The sequence below is a fragment of the Capsella rubella genome, unplaced genomic scaffold (assembly GCF_000375325.1).
Source record: "Capsella rubella cultivar Monte Gargano unplaced genomic scaffold, Caprub1_0 scaffold_5, whole genome shotgun sequence".
Classification (NCBI taxonomy): domain Eukaryota; kingdom Viridiplantae; phylum Streptophyta; class Magnoliopsida; order Brassicales; family Brassicaceae; genus Capsella; species Capsella rubella.
The window spans coordinates 8,008,168-8,022,949 of NW_006238919.1; the positions used below are offsets into that span (position 1 = coordinate 8,008,168).

Genomic DNA, 14,782 nt, shown 5'->3' on the forward strand with positions numbered 1-14,782 from the left:
ACTGATCATATCATCAAATTTTAAAAAATTATATAATTTTAAAATATAAATAAAATTTAAATAAATAAATAATTAAATATTTGTTTGCTAAAATCATGCGAATAAACATTCTAAATCACATAAATTTCTTATTTTCACATATTAAAGGGGGAATTTCAAAAATACCCATTTTCCAATACCACTTTTTAAAAATACTTCTCTTTCTAATTTTATCAAAAACTCACAATAAAATTTGAAATTTATCAGAAAAATATGTATAAACTTATATTTATAGACACAAATTATATTTACATGTGTGTAAATTTATATATATATTTCATAAGTACCGTATAAATACCTTTTAAAAATCATATAAAAAGCTTATAAAAACTATGTAAACCTTTTAAAAACCTTATAAAAACCATATAAATGTCGTTTAAAACCTTTCAAAACCTTCTAAATATTTGGATTTAGTCTCCCAGTAGTAATGATGATCTTGATGTACCTTATCAACCATATAAAATTTTATAATTTTTCATGAAAAGAGGGTATTTTTAAAAAGGGTACACCAAAAGAGGTATTTCTCAAAATTCTCTTAAAAATATTCATATTCAAAAATCAATCTAGCAATTATAGCACAAATGATATCTACAAAATTTATCATTAATTCAATTAGTTAATGATTTTTATTTGGTCAAACAGTTAGTTAATGATTATTCTAAACTTCTTTTTTCTTATTAATTTCACACAATCTTAACAAAATAAATCTTCATCCATTGACAATTTGCATATCATTACTATTATCAAATATTAAATAATTGTTTTATCAAATCATAAACTACATTTTGAGATTATAAACATATAAAATTTCTATAAAGATTAAAACTAAATAACAAGTGGATGTATCATATTTAAATGATTTTAACGACTTATTACCAATTTTTAAATAATAAATGGATTATATTTTTCATGATTTAATCTAATTAAAAACAAATAAAATATCAAATTGGTATGATATAAATGATATAATAAATAAATATCTACAAACATTATCTCACATATACGTACAATTTTAAACTATCATTGACAAAGATGATATATAAGTTTTGGATAACCGGTTGAAATAAAAAAAATTGGTAGTTATATTTAATTCTCAAAATCTCAAAATATTGAACAAAATTCAACTTTGGGACGTATAATCTCTACTTTTGGACGATTATATGAAATTTTACATATATTAAAATTATATTTAGTTACATGTAAATGGTGTTATTTATTTAAAAAATATATAAACTTATAGGAATGGATACGATACGGGAACATATAATTCGAAAACAAACATTATCTGAATTGTTTCTCATAAAAAAAAATAAAACATGATTAGAATTGTTATGAGACACGGTCATAGAGTTAAATTCACTTTCAACTTTCAAATATAAAACTACGAGTACGATACGGGGACATGTAATTTAAATTGGTAAGTTTAATTTACACTTTCCTATTTATTTCAAATATTTGGACATGAAATGACAGGTATAAGAAGATAACGTATACTTCGGATAACAAAACTACAATAAATCCATGTATTAAAAAAAATAGAAATAGCTAAATCTTTAGAAAACAAAAAGGCTAAAACATGAATCTTTGAATTGAAGAAATTAATGAGAAATAAAGATGAAACTGAAAGATCAATAAAATTAAAAATCGAATAAGGAATATTTAAACGAGGAATACGAGTATCCTGTATAAATCTTTTACCAAGTTTCTTATAATAAACATTGGCAAATGATTATGTTTTAAAAAGAAACGATTACGAGACAGAAATTTTATGACAGATAGAAGACGGGACGGGACGGGACGGGGTGGGACGGGACGGGTCAGGACGAGACAGAAAGGGACATGACGAGTTTTCAATTCTAAACTACACATAAAACAATTCAAACTAAAGCCAAACCCAAATCCGATTTAACATATCTAAGCAAGCAGTTAGAAATGTTTTGATTAAATTAAAAAATAAACATGTAATATCACTTATTATTTTCATTTAAATTATTTTAAAATTACAATTTTAAAATTTTATTATGTAATACAATATCTATATTTTACAACTATATGTCTATATATAGTTTATCAAATAAACTCATAAAACAAAATTTTACCAAAATAGCATCTACATAAAAAATCGTAATTTTGTAAAAATAATCCCGCACGTACGTGCGGGTCCATCACTAGTAAGTATTATAGAAGTACTAAATTTTTGTAAATCTGGCCGAGTGATATAAAAGAAAAGAAAAAAATACTGATAGTTATCCATTTCCAAGGTCGGTTGCTATTTTTTGTGGGGGGTTTTCTAATAATATAAAATCGAATTTACACGAGTATATAAAATTATAAAAAGATAACGATAAGTACGACACTTCAACAAATGGAGATTTATTATTCATTCCTCTTATATTATTTTAATCATTGCCCTATCGCTTTTTATACGACCAACAACACCCAAATTGATCTCCGCTACTCCCTTCCACGAACGGCTACGATCTTTAGTCTACTCGAAGGAGTAGGGTACATACAGTCACAGGCTACACTTTACACTAAATTGTCACTAACCACCAAATACATCAATTTATAACAACTCACAATGAGTTCCATTTTGTTTCAACATAACCCCCAATCTTTTAAAATAAAACCGAAAATCTGGGGATGGTTTTGATCAATTGAAAACATATAGGCTTTATTCGTAAGATTTAAAGACAACGGGGTTTTTGAATTTTGTCTCTCTCTGCTTCGAGATCTCTACTATGGTGTGTGTATATTTCAATCTCTATAGTTCTCAGTAGAAAAGATCTAATTGTAGAAAACTTCTGACGGACAAAAACAATAAAAGAGAGGATATTTCTTTTGAGTTTACCGGAGAATAAAGACGGGACCTTTTTCACTGTTTTGACTTACCCGGAAAAAAAAAGATGGCGGCTGTGCCGGAGATAAAGATAATGAGAAGCGAGAGCTTGAGTCATCGGAGTGACGTGTCGAGTCCGGAAGCTAAGCTAGGGATGCGTGTGGAAGATCTCTGGGATGAGCAGAAACCACAGCTCAGCCCTAACGAGAAGCTCAACGCTTGCTTCGAGAGCATCCCCGTCTCTGCGTTCCCTCTCTCTTCTGATTCTCAAGGTATGCGGCCTTTTGATCCATGAACCGAGCTTTATTGTTCGAATTTTGAGGATGATCATGTTCATGTTTGGGATTTTGATGGTTGACTCATCTATGGAAATTATTAGTTGAGATATGTGGTCTGGATTGAAATTTCAATTATAGAAAGTATCAGAAGTCAGAATTTTGAAATCAACCCAGCTTGTAGGATACTTGAATCAGTTCAATTAAGGAATCAGAACTAGTTGTTGTTGATTTTTATAGTTTCTTAGTCCTTCTTGTGGTGTATGATTCTGATGTACCAGAAAATAAGACTTGTTGTATCTCTTTCCCTTGAAAATTTTACATGTTGCATATTTTCAGTTTTGCTGTCTCAACTATTTCTTTGTGGTTTCTCTCTATTCTAGACATCGAGATAAGATCAGACACAAGTTTGGCTGAAGCTGTTCAGACACTATCGAAATTCAAGGTCTTGAGCGCGCCTGTAGTTGATGTTGATGCCCCTGAAGACGCCAGTTGGATTGATCGCTACATCGGTATTGTAGAGTTTCCAGGCATTGTTGTCTGGCTTTTGCATCAGGTAACTGTTCTTCCCTTTTAACCTTCGCCTTTTTTTTTATCATTCTTGTGAAGAAAATATGAGAAGCGACCTATTATGTTCATATCTTTGCTTTTCTTGTCTACTTTAAAAAACAGTTGGAGCCTCCATCTCCAAGGAGTCCTGCTGTAGCGGCTTCAAATGGATTTTCTCATGATTTCACCGCTGATGTTCTAGATAATGGAGATTCAGCAATAACTTCTGGAAACTTCTTTGAGGTCCTTACTTCTTCAGAGCTATACAAGAATACTAAGGTGAGGCTTGTACCTTTGTTAAGGGGATAGAACCTAAGTTTTACTTGTTTCATAGATTTTTTCCCGGATTACGGCTTCTGAAATGCATTGAATATTCTCGCTAACAGGTTCGAGATATCTCTGGAACATTCCGATGGGCACCATTTCTGGCTCTGCAGAAGGAGAACTCCTTTCTAACCATGCTGTTACTTCTTTCTAAATACAAAATGAAGAGCATCCCGGTGGTTGATTTAGGTGTAGCAAAGATCGAGAACATAATTACACAATCAGCAGTTATCCATATGCTGGCAGAATGCGCAGGGCTTCACTGGTTTGAGGATTGGGGAATCAAAACTCTCTCTGAAGTTGGTCTTCCCATTATGTCAAAGGATCATATCATAAAGGTCAGTGTGTAATCTTATTCATATCACCATTGAGTTCATCTTCTAAATTCTAACAGATCATGATTTCTATTTCAGATATACGAGGACGAACCAGTTCTTCAGGCGTTCAAGCTGATGAGGAGAAAAAGAATCGGAGGCATACCTGTCATTGAAAGGACAAGTGAGAAGCCAGTAGGTAACATAAGCCTTAGAGATGTTCACTTTCTCCTCACTGCACCAGAGATCTACCATGACTACAGGTTAATACTTCATAAATCCTTGAAATATATACAAAGTTTCGCTGCATTGTCAATCTTCAATGATTTCTACTGATGTTATTAGGTCAATCACAACAAAGAACTTCTTAGCAGCTGTTAGAGAGCATTTGGAGAAACAGGGGGATACATCAGCTCCTATCATGAGCGGTGTGATCGCTTGCACAAAGAACCATACACTAAAGGAACTGATCTTGATGTTAGACGCTGAGAAGATCCATAGGATATATGTGGTGGATGATTCTGGTAACCTCGAAGGTCTCATCACTCTCCGAGACATCATCGCAAGACTTGTTCATGAGCCGTCTGGCTATTTTGGGGATTTCTTTGACGGTGTTATCCCTCTTCCCCAAAACTACCGAGTTTGACAACATAGTGTCGTTCTTGTGTAAATTGTCCTTGATTTTGTTATGCTTCTGTCTGTTTGTGCCGAAGTTCTTGAATTTGTATTATCAACGTTCAAACAGAAAAAATAAAAGAAGAAAGATCCCGTCTTTGAGTGAATACGTTTGAAATACAGTAAATGTTCAGATTCTCGGATTTGGTCCTACAATTTGAATTGGAACAATTAGGTGTCTGGTTGGAGTAAGTGTTCTTCAAACTTGATCAAGATCTGATCCATCTCCGGTTGATGTTTCCTAACCTGAAATATTTTTTGTTTAGGACAGATTTAGACACAAAAACATTACAGTCACTGTATTAAAATGAGATGACAATTCAAGAGGCTTTAGTTACTTTGATATTGGCCAGAGATAAGAGCTTGTGAGAGGCTACATAAGCAACATCTGAGTCATTTAGTCTCTTTTCCACAAAGTAAATTACCTCAGCAACACCAGACTGCAAGAACGAAAACCAAAATGAAAAGTCCATGTGACTGATGATCTACTTGCATTAGACTGATTAATCGGTCTAGATAGATCATTGTGCTCGATATCAAAATGACAGGATAGCTGAAGACATGTTACTCTGGTATTAGGATCCAAATTTGACAAATTAATCCAAATCGTCCGAAGAACATACCTGTATAATAATCTTTGCACATTCATTGCATGGGAACATGGTCACATAAAGCTTCTGCAAGACATTAGAGGAGCACAAACAAACTCAAATTAACCATCCCACTAAAATATTATGGAACAGAAACCGCAGCAGAGACCACGGATAGCAGATTCTGAAAATCAAATTATGTTTCATATTCGAGTTTATAAGAAACAAACCTGGCCAGCTGCAGATGCATGGTTTGTGTTTAGTATGGCATTAACTTCAGCGTGACAAACATATCTACAAAGTCAGAATATAATAAACACCAGAGCTTATAAATGAGCAAAACGAATGAGAACTGTAACATCTCACTGTATTACAGATTGCTAAATGAATGTGTGCACAATACTAGCAAAACATATATACAAGGTTTAGCTGTATTTTGCATCATTGAGATTAGTACTTACGGGTACTTCGTCTCCAATGGGTCCCCAGTTTTCGATTTCTGCGAAATTGGCATGAGCAAATTATGATCCAAAGTAAATCTAGGGGATAAAATTACTCGCATTATCTCGAGAGGTTCATTTCTTTACCAGAACATTGTTCCTTTTCTTGCACCCATTATTACCCACACTAGTAGTTTAGTGACTACCTTGAACGCAATTTAAATAAGTTTCAATAGACAATCAACTTCTGTATCTTTTTCTTGGATTAAGATGAATGTAATACCTTAGCCCAAGGAAGTCTATCATCTGAGCAGCCTCTTGGAAAACCATTATAGCCAATCCCTAAATGAAAGATGAAAGTTCTTTTAGCATTGTTTATCTCTGTCTCGCTTGCACTAGATTGCTAGAATGACCACAACTTTGAATGAGAGCATGAAATGAAACTAAACAACCACATTTCATATTGTTCAAAAAAGATCAAGAGACATGTGTGATCCATTATCTTACCCAGAATCACACCATTTTGGCTCACTAAACATGCACCAACCTGCAGAAACATTAATCCGTTAGAAAAAGGATATGAAAATGTCACAAAAGGAAGACTTGGTCAGTAAAATTAAGTCTCGAATTTTGTGAATCTTAAGTCAAACTCCTAGATCCTAGTTCTAAACTTCTACTCGTTAAGACCTTAAAGTCCATACTTTAAACAAAGATATCAAAACACGAATGTATCCAGTAAATCATTGCAACATCAAGCTCAAAAACAACTCTGAAATCTGGCTAGAACTTAGCTAAAAGTTTCCATTAAAGCAAACATATTCTCATCTAACCCCTAATATCTAGGAACTACCTAGTTGAAACTCAAAGAAATCACACGGGACTGTTTGGATACAAAATTTTGTTCATCCCAATAAGAAAATTTACCTGCCTGTTAGGATCCTTTGATCGTTCTGCAGAAAGGAATGCAATCGCCATGAAATAATCATCCCATGATAAGTATCTGTTTTCACAACAATAAAACCAAAAAAAAAAAATACGAACTTTAAAACCCCAAAGAAAATTCTCAACTCGTGATTTTCTAAAAGTTGGAAACTTTCGAGCAAAATCGAAGAAATTAATGGAATTGTGACAAACCCTTTTCGTTTCAGAGGGCTGAAAGGATCTAGAGACTGAAACTTTCTGGAAATTGCGGCGATTTCGGTGGAAATACCAACTCTTCGGGATTTAGGGTTTGGAGAGAAGAAGCGAAACGCTAGAGCTGAAACCAAAGCACCGAAGATTGCAGAGGTAGAGACGAGTGCGAGTTCTCGAGAGTTCATAGGAGCTTTTAGAGAAACTTATCCTTCAAAAATCTTAGCTTTGGGCTTTGGCTCTTCTTCTCTGTTCACTCTAATCTATCAAACGGAACAAATGTAGCGGGAAAACAATGACAGAGTTAATTATCCCCGCCACATCCCCGGGACAGGTAAAGATCTATCGGTCAATATAATTTGCAATTAGATCCTCTTAGTTTTAAATCTTTGTATTTAATGACCGTATATTTTAAGTTTACAAAAAAAAAGTTTATCTAAAACAGATGAAGTTTATAGCACTTTCTTTTTATATAGTTCTTAAACTTACAAATGATGTTTTCTTTTGTTGACAAGTAGATACAATTTTGATGAAAAAATAGAAGTGACACTGCTTTCTTTCTTAATAAGAATCTCACATGTAATATATATGAAATCTGTTAAGTTTTTTCTTCGTATATTCGTAAAAGGCTAACACTTTATTAGATAAAACTCACAAACGTTTTTCGCATCACTTTGATCAAATCAATACATTGATATATTGCTTAAAATGGTTTTGCATCATATATTTTGAAACGTTGTATGTGTCTTTGCCGGTTTGTGATCATGGTTTCTACTTTTCAACCGATAAAAAGAGAGAACAATACTTTGCAAATTGTGTTTTATAAGAAGAATTTAGTAGAATGAATAGAAATATTCGTACTAATAAGCATAGTCATAGTGAGCTAGTAGAGAGTTTTTAGCTTTTTGGAAACCCATTAACCCACGTGCATCCCCAATTATTACACAACACCCACATCCACATTTTCATATCCCCAGTTTAATGAGTAACATTAACATATATCTATATATATAAATAAGAAAATGAGATATATGATATGATGAAAAAAGTGAAAAAGGGTTTCTTTAAAAAGCCTCGCTCTCAGTAACGTGATCCGTTATATCCCATCTTCGATCTGTCTTTTCTTCTACCGGTGATTTTTCTCACTGCACCTCCTTACCTATTTTTTTCTATCCTCCGTTTAAACGTTAAAAAAAAACAACGTTCACGTTTGCGTTTACACGTTATATTACTTCACAAAAATAATATTTGATTAGTTCATTTGTTGGTTTCATGAAATTCATAGTAAAAACATATCTGAGTTTTGTATTTTTGGCGACTATATATTTTGTAACTCGATCGATAAAACTTTAGAATCTATTTTACGTATACATTTAAACGTTCTTTTTATTCATAACTTTAGATTATTATTGTTGTACAATCAAATCATTTCGTCTTATCATGTAACCAAACTTGACAACAAATTTCACATAATGGCGGTACGGTGGTCGTTTGTTAACTTAGAGGAATCTATAAAACCTGATTAATTATCAAAATGTAACCAAAGAAAAAAGATATGTACAAAAATCGAATAGGGGATATAAGTGTAATTACAAGTAGAGGTAAATATATATATATATATATATATATGTGTACAGACACGAAGCAGCTTACATATAAAGTGATTGGTAATTGCCACCCCCACACTTATTGAGAAGTGCAGCCTTTTTTTTTTTAATATCCCCAAAAAAAAAAACAAACTAAAAAATACAAAAATGGCTGAACAACAACATCAAGATCATCACAAAGAGCTTCAGCTTTTGCCTTCCACTGAATCTCCGGTGAGAAAACACCGACCAACTGTTATATCAACCGACCACCACCACCACCACCATCACCACAACCACAACAACCGTTCGTCCTCCATGATCCACCACGATCTTGACCTCAAACTGTCCATCAGCCTCAGCTCGATCACTACTGCGGCTGAAGAGCATCCAAGCGGTGGTGGTGTGGAGGCGCTGAAGTGGCAGGCGGCTGAGCAGATAAGGCTGGCGGCTATAGAGAAGGCTTACGCCGAGAGGGTTAGAGAGTTGACTCGTCGTGAGATGGAGATGGCTCAGTCTGAGTTTGCTCGTGCTAGGTAATTAAGTTAAAAGAGCTAGCTCAACCTAGCTAGCTAGTAATAATTCCGGTTTGGTTTGGTTTGGTTTAATGGTTTTGGATTGTAACCAGGGTGATGTGGCAGAAGGCGAGAGAGGAGGTGGAGAGAGCAGAGAGGTTGAAGGAAAGATCAATGACGAAGATCGATACGGCTTGCTTGGAGATCACTTGCCACTCTTGCAGGCAAAGGTTTAGGCCTTAAAAGTATTTCATTTGTTTTCTCTTAATTATATGTTATTATAAATGGATATTTCAAGCCAAATTAAACTTTCACTAGTTTGAGAAAATAATTTGGATTTTTTTTTATATTTGTGGTTAATTAATTAATTTATTTTCATTTTCTAGTTAGGTGATATTAAGTAGTCCTAGGATATATTTCTTGTTTACTTGAAATCGAAGGAAAACAATATTGATATGCTCAGATAAGAAATGATTTATGTTTCCAGGCACTTCTTCATCTTTGCCAACTTAAAGAAACTTAAACATTCTCTTTGTTTTCATGAATTAATATTTACATATATAAGAAGAAAACCATCTTTAATTGGGAATGATAAACTAATATTCAAATTAGTTACGGTGTCAACATTAAACATGTCAATTCTGCAACGATCATCAGCTATAATATATGTTATACTATATATAGAGTATTAAAAGTCTAACTATGACATAAATTAACCGTCAGAACAATATCTTATAACTACTACTGTGTGATCAGTTAGTTAATTGCTTGAATTTTAAGTAACTAGATGAGATAATGATATAGTAACATACATACATACTAATGTTCATATACAGTAGAAGAGCATGGAAAAAAAAAAAAAGATCTAATGGAGCATTTGCATGATTCTAATATCATTGGCTGACCCAATGGTTTTTTTTTTATTTGTTGTTATTATCTTTGAAAATGCTCCTTCAAGTTGATGATTATTCTGAAAACAAGTGATTAAACACACACGTAAAGACATATATATGCATGGAGATGATGGGTATAATTATTGCATTACCATGCTCATTTCTATCTACTTTAATTTCTTAGCTAGGTCAATTTTAAATATTGCATGTGTTATGTGTATATGATATTATTGTGTGGCTGTGTGCGTACGTACATTTACAGAAATCTAGAAAAAAAAATTAGCTTAATTATTGTAGTCTCCTGTAGATTTGCTAACATTTAATTATCACTGGTAAGTATATGTACGTACTTTAGTGTCGTATGATCTTGTTTTACTGTAGTTTTAAGTAAAGTAAGGTGTTTCGAGTTTTGAGTTGCCGAAATATTCTATATATAAAATCTAAAATGATACGTAAACTACTATATATATTTGATGATTATCATGAGTTATACATAATATTCTCTATATTTAAATAATCAAAAGCACATTGTTAACCTTTGGAATTGAATATACGTTTTCGAACATTACTATTTTGATGAAAGTTTTTCTTTTTTGTTTCTGTTGTAAAATTAATTTAGTAATGTTGGAGTCTTGAAGGACCAAAATCTTATGCGTAGAGAGACTTATACAAAATAGATCTAGAATGAGTACTATATCTAATAAATGAGTGTAGTTGCCGCAAATAACATCTTAAAGATGAAGTCCATGAAACCCTAGGGAGCTTCTTTTTTTGCTCTTTGGATGTATATATAAAGATCTCTTTATCTTGTCAACATATATTATAAAGATCTTTTCTAATATAAATTTCGTTTAAAAGAAAGAAAGAAACACCTTTACATATAATTACCACACACACAGTTTCATCCACACGCGTATAAAATAAACACACATATACATGTACTTGTAGGTATAAAGAAATAGTATACTAATCAAGATTCCAATTTGGGTACTGTCTAATGCCAAATTTTTATTTAGTTATTGAGCACTTCATACAGTACTTTTCTTACATGCGTCTGAAGTTGAAATCTAACAAGTGGATTCTACTTCTCATCATGAGAATCGATCAGTTTTGAGGTTTCTTCAACACTTAAACGAATTTGGTGTGATATATAAGTTCAACTAGTTAGAAACTGACTAGCTATTTCGGGTTATTCGAGCAGATATATATTTATTATTCTTGTCTTCAAATAGAGTTTAATGCATAAACTTATAAACAGAACTCATTATTTTCTTTAATTTACACAAAAAGTAGCAAATTATATGTGATATTATATATATATAATCATTAAGCTATTATAAAAGTTTATACAAATAGTAACAAAAATGGAGTGAAACAGGAGGGGCCATGAGTCATATTTTTGATGATAGGAACTTTTGATAATGAAAGATAGAAGCAAATGGATCAAAACAAAAAACAAAAACTGCAATCGATTTAATTATGCAATAAAAAAGTAGAAGAAGAAGAAGATGAATAATAATTGATGAGAGAAATTTACAAGACAACAAAGGGTGGGATGGAGTCGGAGTCTCCCACTTGTTTTCAACTTCTTCTTCTTAGACCTTTCTCTATATACACAAACTCCATACTTATGTTTAGAAAATATACGTTTTGTTTATCAAAACTTCAAATATATATTTTACTCTCTTTTATATATATATTAAACTCTTGCCATATAATGCTATACATAATTAAAAGAAGAGAAACTAATAAAAAGACATATAGTACAATGAACTGTACTTCTTCTCCTTAAACCCTTTTGAATACTCTTTTTAATTTGTAGTTCCAAATACTCTTCTTATAGTAGTTATAGTAACTATATGCTAAGTAAAAATGTTTACTACTTTAATGTCATTTTCAATGAATAAATATAAGGAAAACCAATCAAATTTATATACATGTGTAAGGCGTATACAGTTAAATGTACATATATTTGATGTACAGTCACACAAACGTACGTGTGTAAATACTATATGAGTGTACGTGTCTCAACGTAATGTACATACAAAATAAAAAGGAAATGTATAATCACAATGTTGAATTCACCCGAAGGAAAGAGATGTGTCTAAGCAATTGGAAGATAATGGAAACTGATAAGATACATCAGTACATAGCAATCTTGCCCATTGTGACACAACCTTAACATTTGTCTTTTCACATTTGTCTTTATACCCAATATTTGTATACATAAACACACATACATGATACATACATATACACTCATACACACACATATATGCTATATGTATGAGATAGATAGATATAGATATGTGTATCACATATATGTTGTATGTACATATACATACATACATACATACATACATACATACATACACACACGTACATACATACATGTTTATCATCAGTGCATATAGAATCAATACATATTGGTGTTAGTGATCAGAGAGAAAGAGATCAAAGAGAGCCATCATTTTCCAAGTGTTGTTTTCCTTTGTTCAGCTTTTTCACAAATTTATATATTTTCTGAATCCCATGTGGGATGGATCTTTGCTTGTCCCCTCTTGTTAGATTTTTTTCTTTCGTTAAAATATATATTAAAGCTCACTCTAATTCTTTTTCTACAATATAAACTATTTAGTAATAATTTTGTGTTGTCTCTTATAGTTTATATCTTTATGACAGAGATTTTTTTTTGCTTTCGATGTCTATATATTTTGTGGTCCTTACACAAGTTAGCTTCATTATTATGCATATGTTTATCTCTTTAGCTTCATTTAGGTACTATGCATGTTTATCTCTCTTCTTCCCACCTTCTAGAAATCTAGGTATACTTGGAAATTTTCATTTGTAACCAGTCTTAATGTTCATTTTCTATATCATAGTTCTTCATTTTAGAAATTAGGTCTCTTCATCATCCTTGGATATGAACCTTTAAGTATATGTAATTATTAAATTAGGTCTCTTCATCATCCTTGGAAATGGTTACTCTTTTAAAAGATCATTAAGATATTTGCTGATAGATTATAGCTAGTAATTTTGGTGGCACATATATATAAATAGAGAAGTATTAATTAAAGAGAGTGATAATATATAATTGGAAGAAAATAGAACAAGAAGAAGAAGCCAAGTTTGGTTGGATTTAAAAGAGAAAGGGACAATGCCCTTAGAATGGAAGGGAATGAAAAGACAGTGTTAGGGAAGGAAGAGGGGACAATAGATGATGGAAGTTACTCTCATCATGTGATCCATCACTACTCAGTCTCTATATCTAATATTTACATGCACTTATATAATATATATTTCATTTAAATACCCCCAAGTATTTACCAATTATATACCATATTTATTTATGATATGTAAGCAACTTGTAAGCAATATTTTCACACAAGTGAAAGCCAAATATTACTTTGGGATCATATAATTTGTTTTGTTAAAGAAGTGTTAAAATTAGAATCTAAAAATGAGGTAACAGAAACTATATATAAGCTATAGATAGTCTTGGAAACCATTTCGAGAGATAATTAAAGAGTTTTGTTCTAAAGACTGTAAAGTTCATGATCGAGTATCTTACTAATTGTCAATGTTTGATCATCCCCGTATATATTCACATGATCGATCACCAAAAAAAGCAGTCTCTTGGATCCATAAAATTACAAAGCAAAACATTTCAATATTTGCACGCAATGGAGGTACAATTTCATTGCTGTGCGTGTATAACTTTGAAGACAATAATAGTATATATATATATATAGAGTAACCAAATACAGATGGCTCAAGTCGACAGAAATATATATTGTATTTAATATTTAATATTTTTGTTTTCTGTCATTGACAAATAGAAAGAAAAACTGAGAAAACGATAAAGAACGAAAAGAAATCCCAAAGTCAAGAGATTTTATTTTGTATATAAATGGGTTAAAAGTAAAAGAGAGAAAGTGAGAGTCTTACTTTTGAAATGTCTGAGAAAAGGCGAAAAGAGTCTCTCACTCTTTGAACAACTCACTCACTCACTCACCAATTACATATATTTTTGAAGATTGACCATTTTTATATGTACTCGTAAATTACTAATATATATGTTATGAGTGGTTGCTATAGCTTTTTTTATTTCTATGAACGTGCCTATGGGGAGAGAGGGATATAAAGGTTGATCCTGATCTTACATGTAACGTTGAAAGTTTTTATCTTTGGATCTCTACTTTTCTTTTATCAAATTGCATTCAGTTTCTTCGTATAGATTATCAGTATATGTAGTTTCGATTGAAATAAACTTTATGTGCAAAACTTTGTTCATTTTTTTATATGTAAGTCATGTAATCTAGAGAAATATATACTAAAATAACACTAAAATGCGTTTATGGATAACTATACCATACATTTCACAAATTTCCAAAAATTGCACTAACAATTAAAATATTTTAAATTACTTTAAATTACCATCTCAATGTAAATTAAATATCTAATATAAGGCAACTTACAGAAAAAAGCTAGATAGAAAATCATGCTAATTCTTTGAACTACATTTGTACTTTTCTTCACATAAAATGTCCTTTTGGATTTTTAGTGGAGTATTTTAAACTAAATTATATATTTTTTAAATTAATTTTTAGTG

The 14,782-nt window shown here is 31.6% G+C and overlaps 3 protein-coding genes across 3 annotated transcripts; 2 read left to right on the forward strand and 1 right to left on the reverse strand.

The window, feature by feature from the left end:
• Nucleotides 1-2,812: 2,812 nt before the first annotated feature.
• Nucleotides 2,813-5,122, forward strand: LOC17886865 (SNF1-related protein kinase regulatory subunit gamma-1). Its single transcript, XM_006291127.2, has 6 exons — nt 2,813-3,150; nt 3,537-3,709; nt 3,826-3,981; nt 4,089-4,364; nt 4,440-4,603; nt 4,686-5,122. Exons 1-6 carry the CDS (start codon nt 2,946-2,948, stop codon nt 4,984-4,986), a joined length of 1,275 nt encoding a protein of 424 aa, XP_006291189.1. The 5' UTR covers nt 2,813-2,945; the 3' UTR covers nt 4,987-5,122.
• Nucleotides 5,092-7,457, reverse strand: LOC17884928 (deoxycytidylate deaminase). The gene is made up of 9 exons (XM_006292348.2): nt 7,180-7,457; nt 6,970-7,045; nt 6,553-6,592; nt 6,329-6,387; nt 6,067-6,104; nt 5,836-5,899; nt 5,639-5,692; nt 5,354-5,455; nt 5,092-5,261 (listed from the first exon to the last, which is right to left on the reverse strand). The coding sequence occupies exons 1-9, from the start codon at nt 7,362-7,364 to the stop codon at nt 5,187-5,189; spliced, it is 693 nt and encodes a 230-aa protein (XP_006292410.1). The 5' UTR covers nt 7,365-7,457; the 3' UTR covers nt 5,092-5,186.
• Nucleotides 7,458-8,836: 1,379 nt separating this feature from the next.
• Nucleotides 8,837-9,662, forward strand: LOC17887331 (protein SHOOT GRAVITROPISM 5). The gene is made up of 2 exons (XM_006291895.2): nt 8,837-9,298; nt 9,391-9,662. The coding sequence occupies exons 1-2, from the start codon at nt 8,931-8,933 to the stop codon at nt 9,518-9,520; spliced, it is 498 nt and encodes a 165-aa protein (XP_006291957.1). The 5' UTR covers nt 8,837-8,930; the 3' UTR covers nt 9,521-9,662.
• The last annotated feature ends 5,120 nt before the right edge of the window (nt 9,663-14,782 follow it).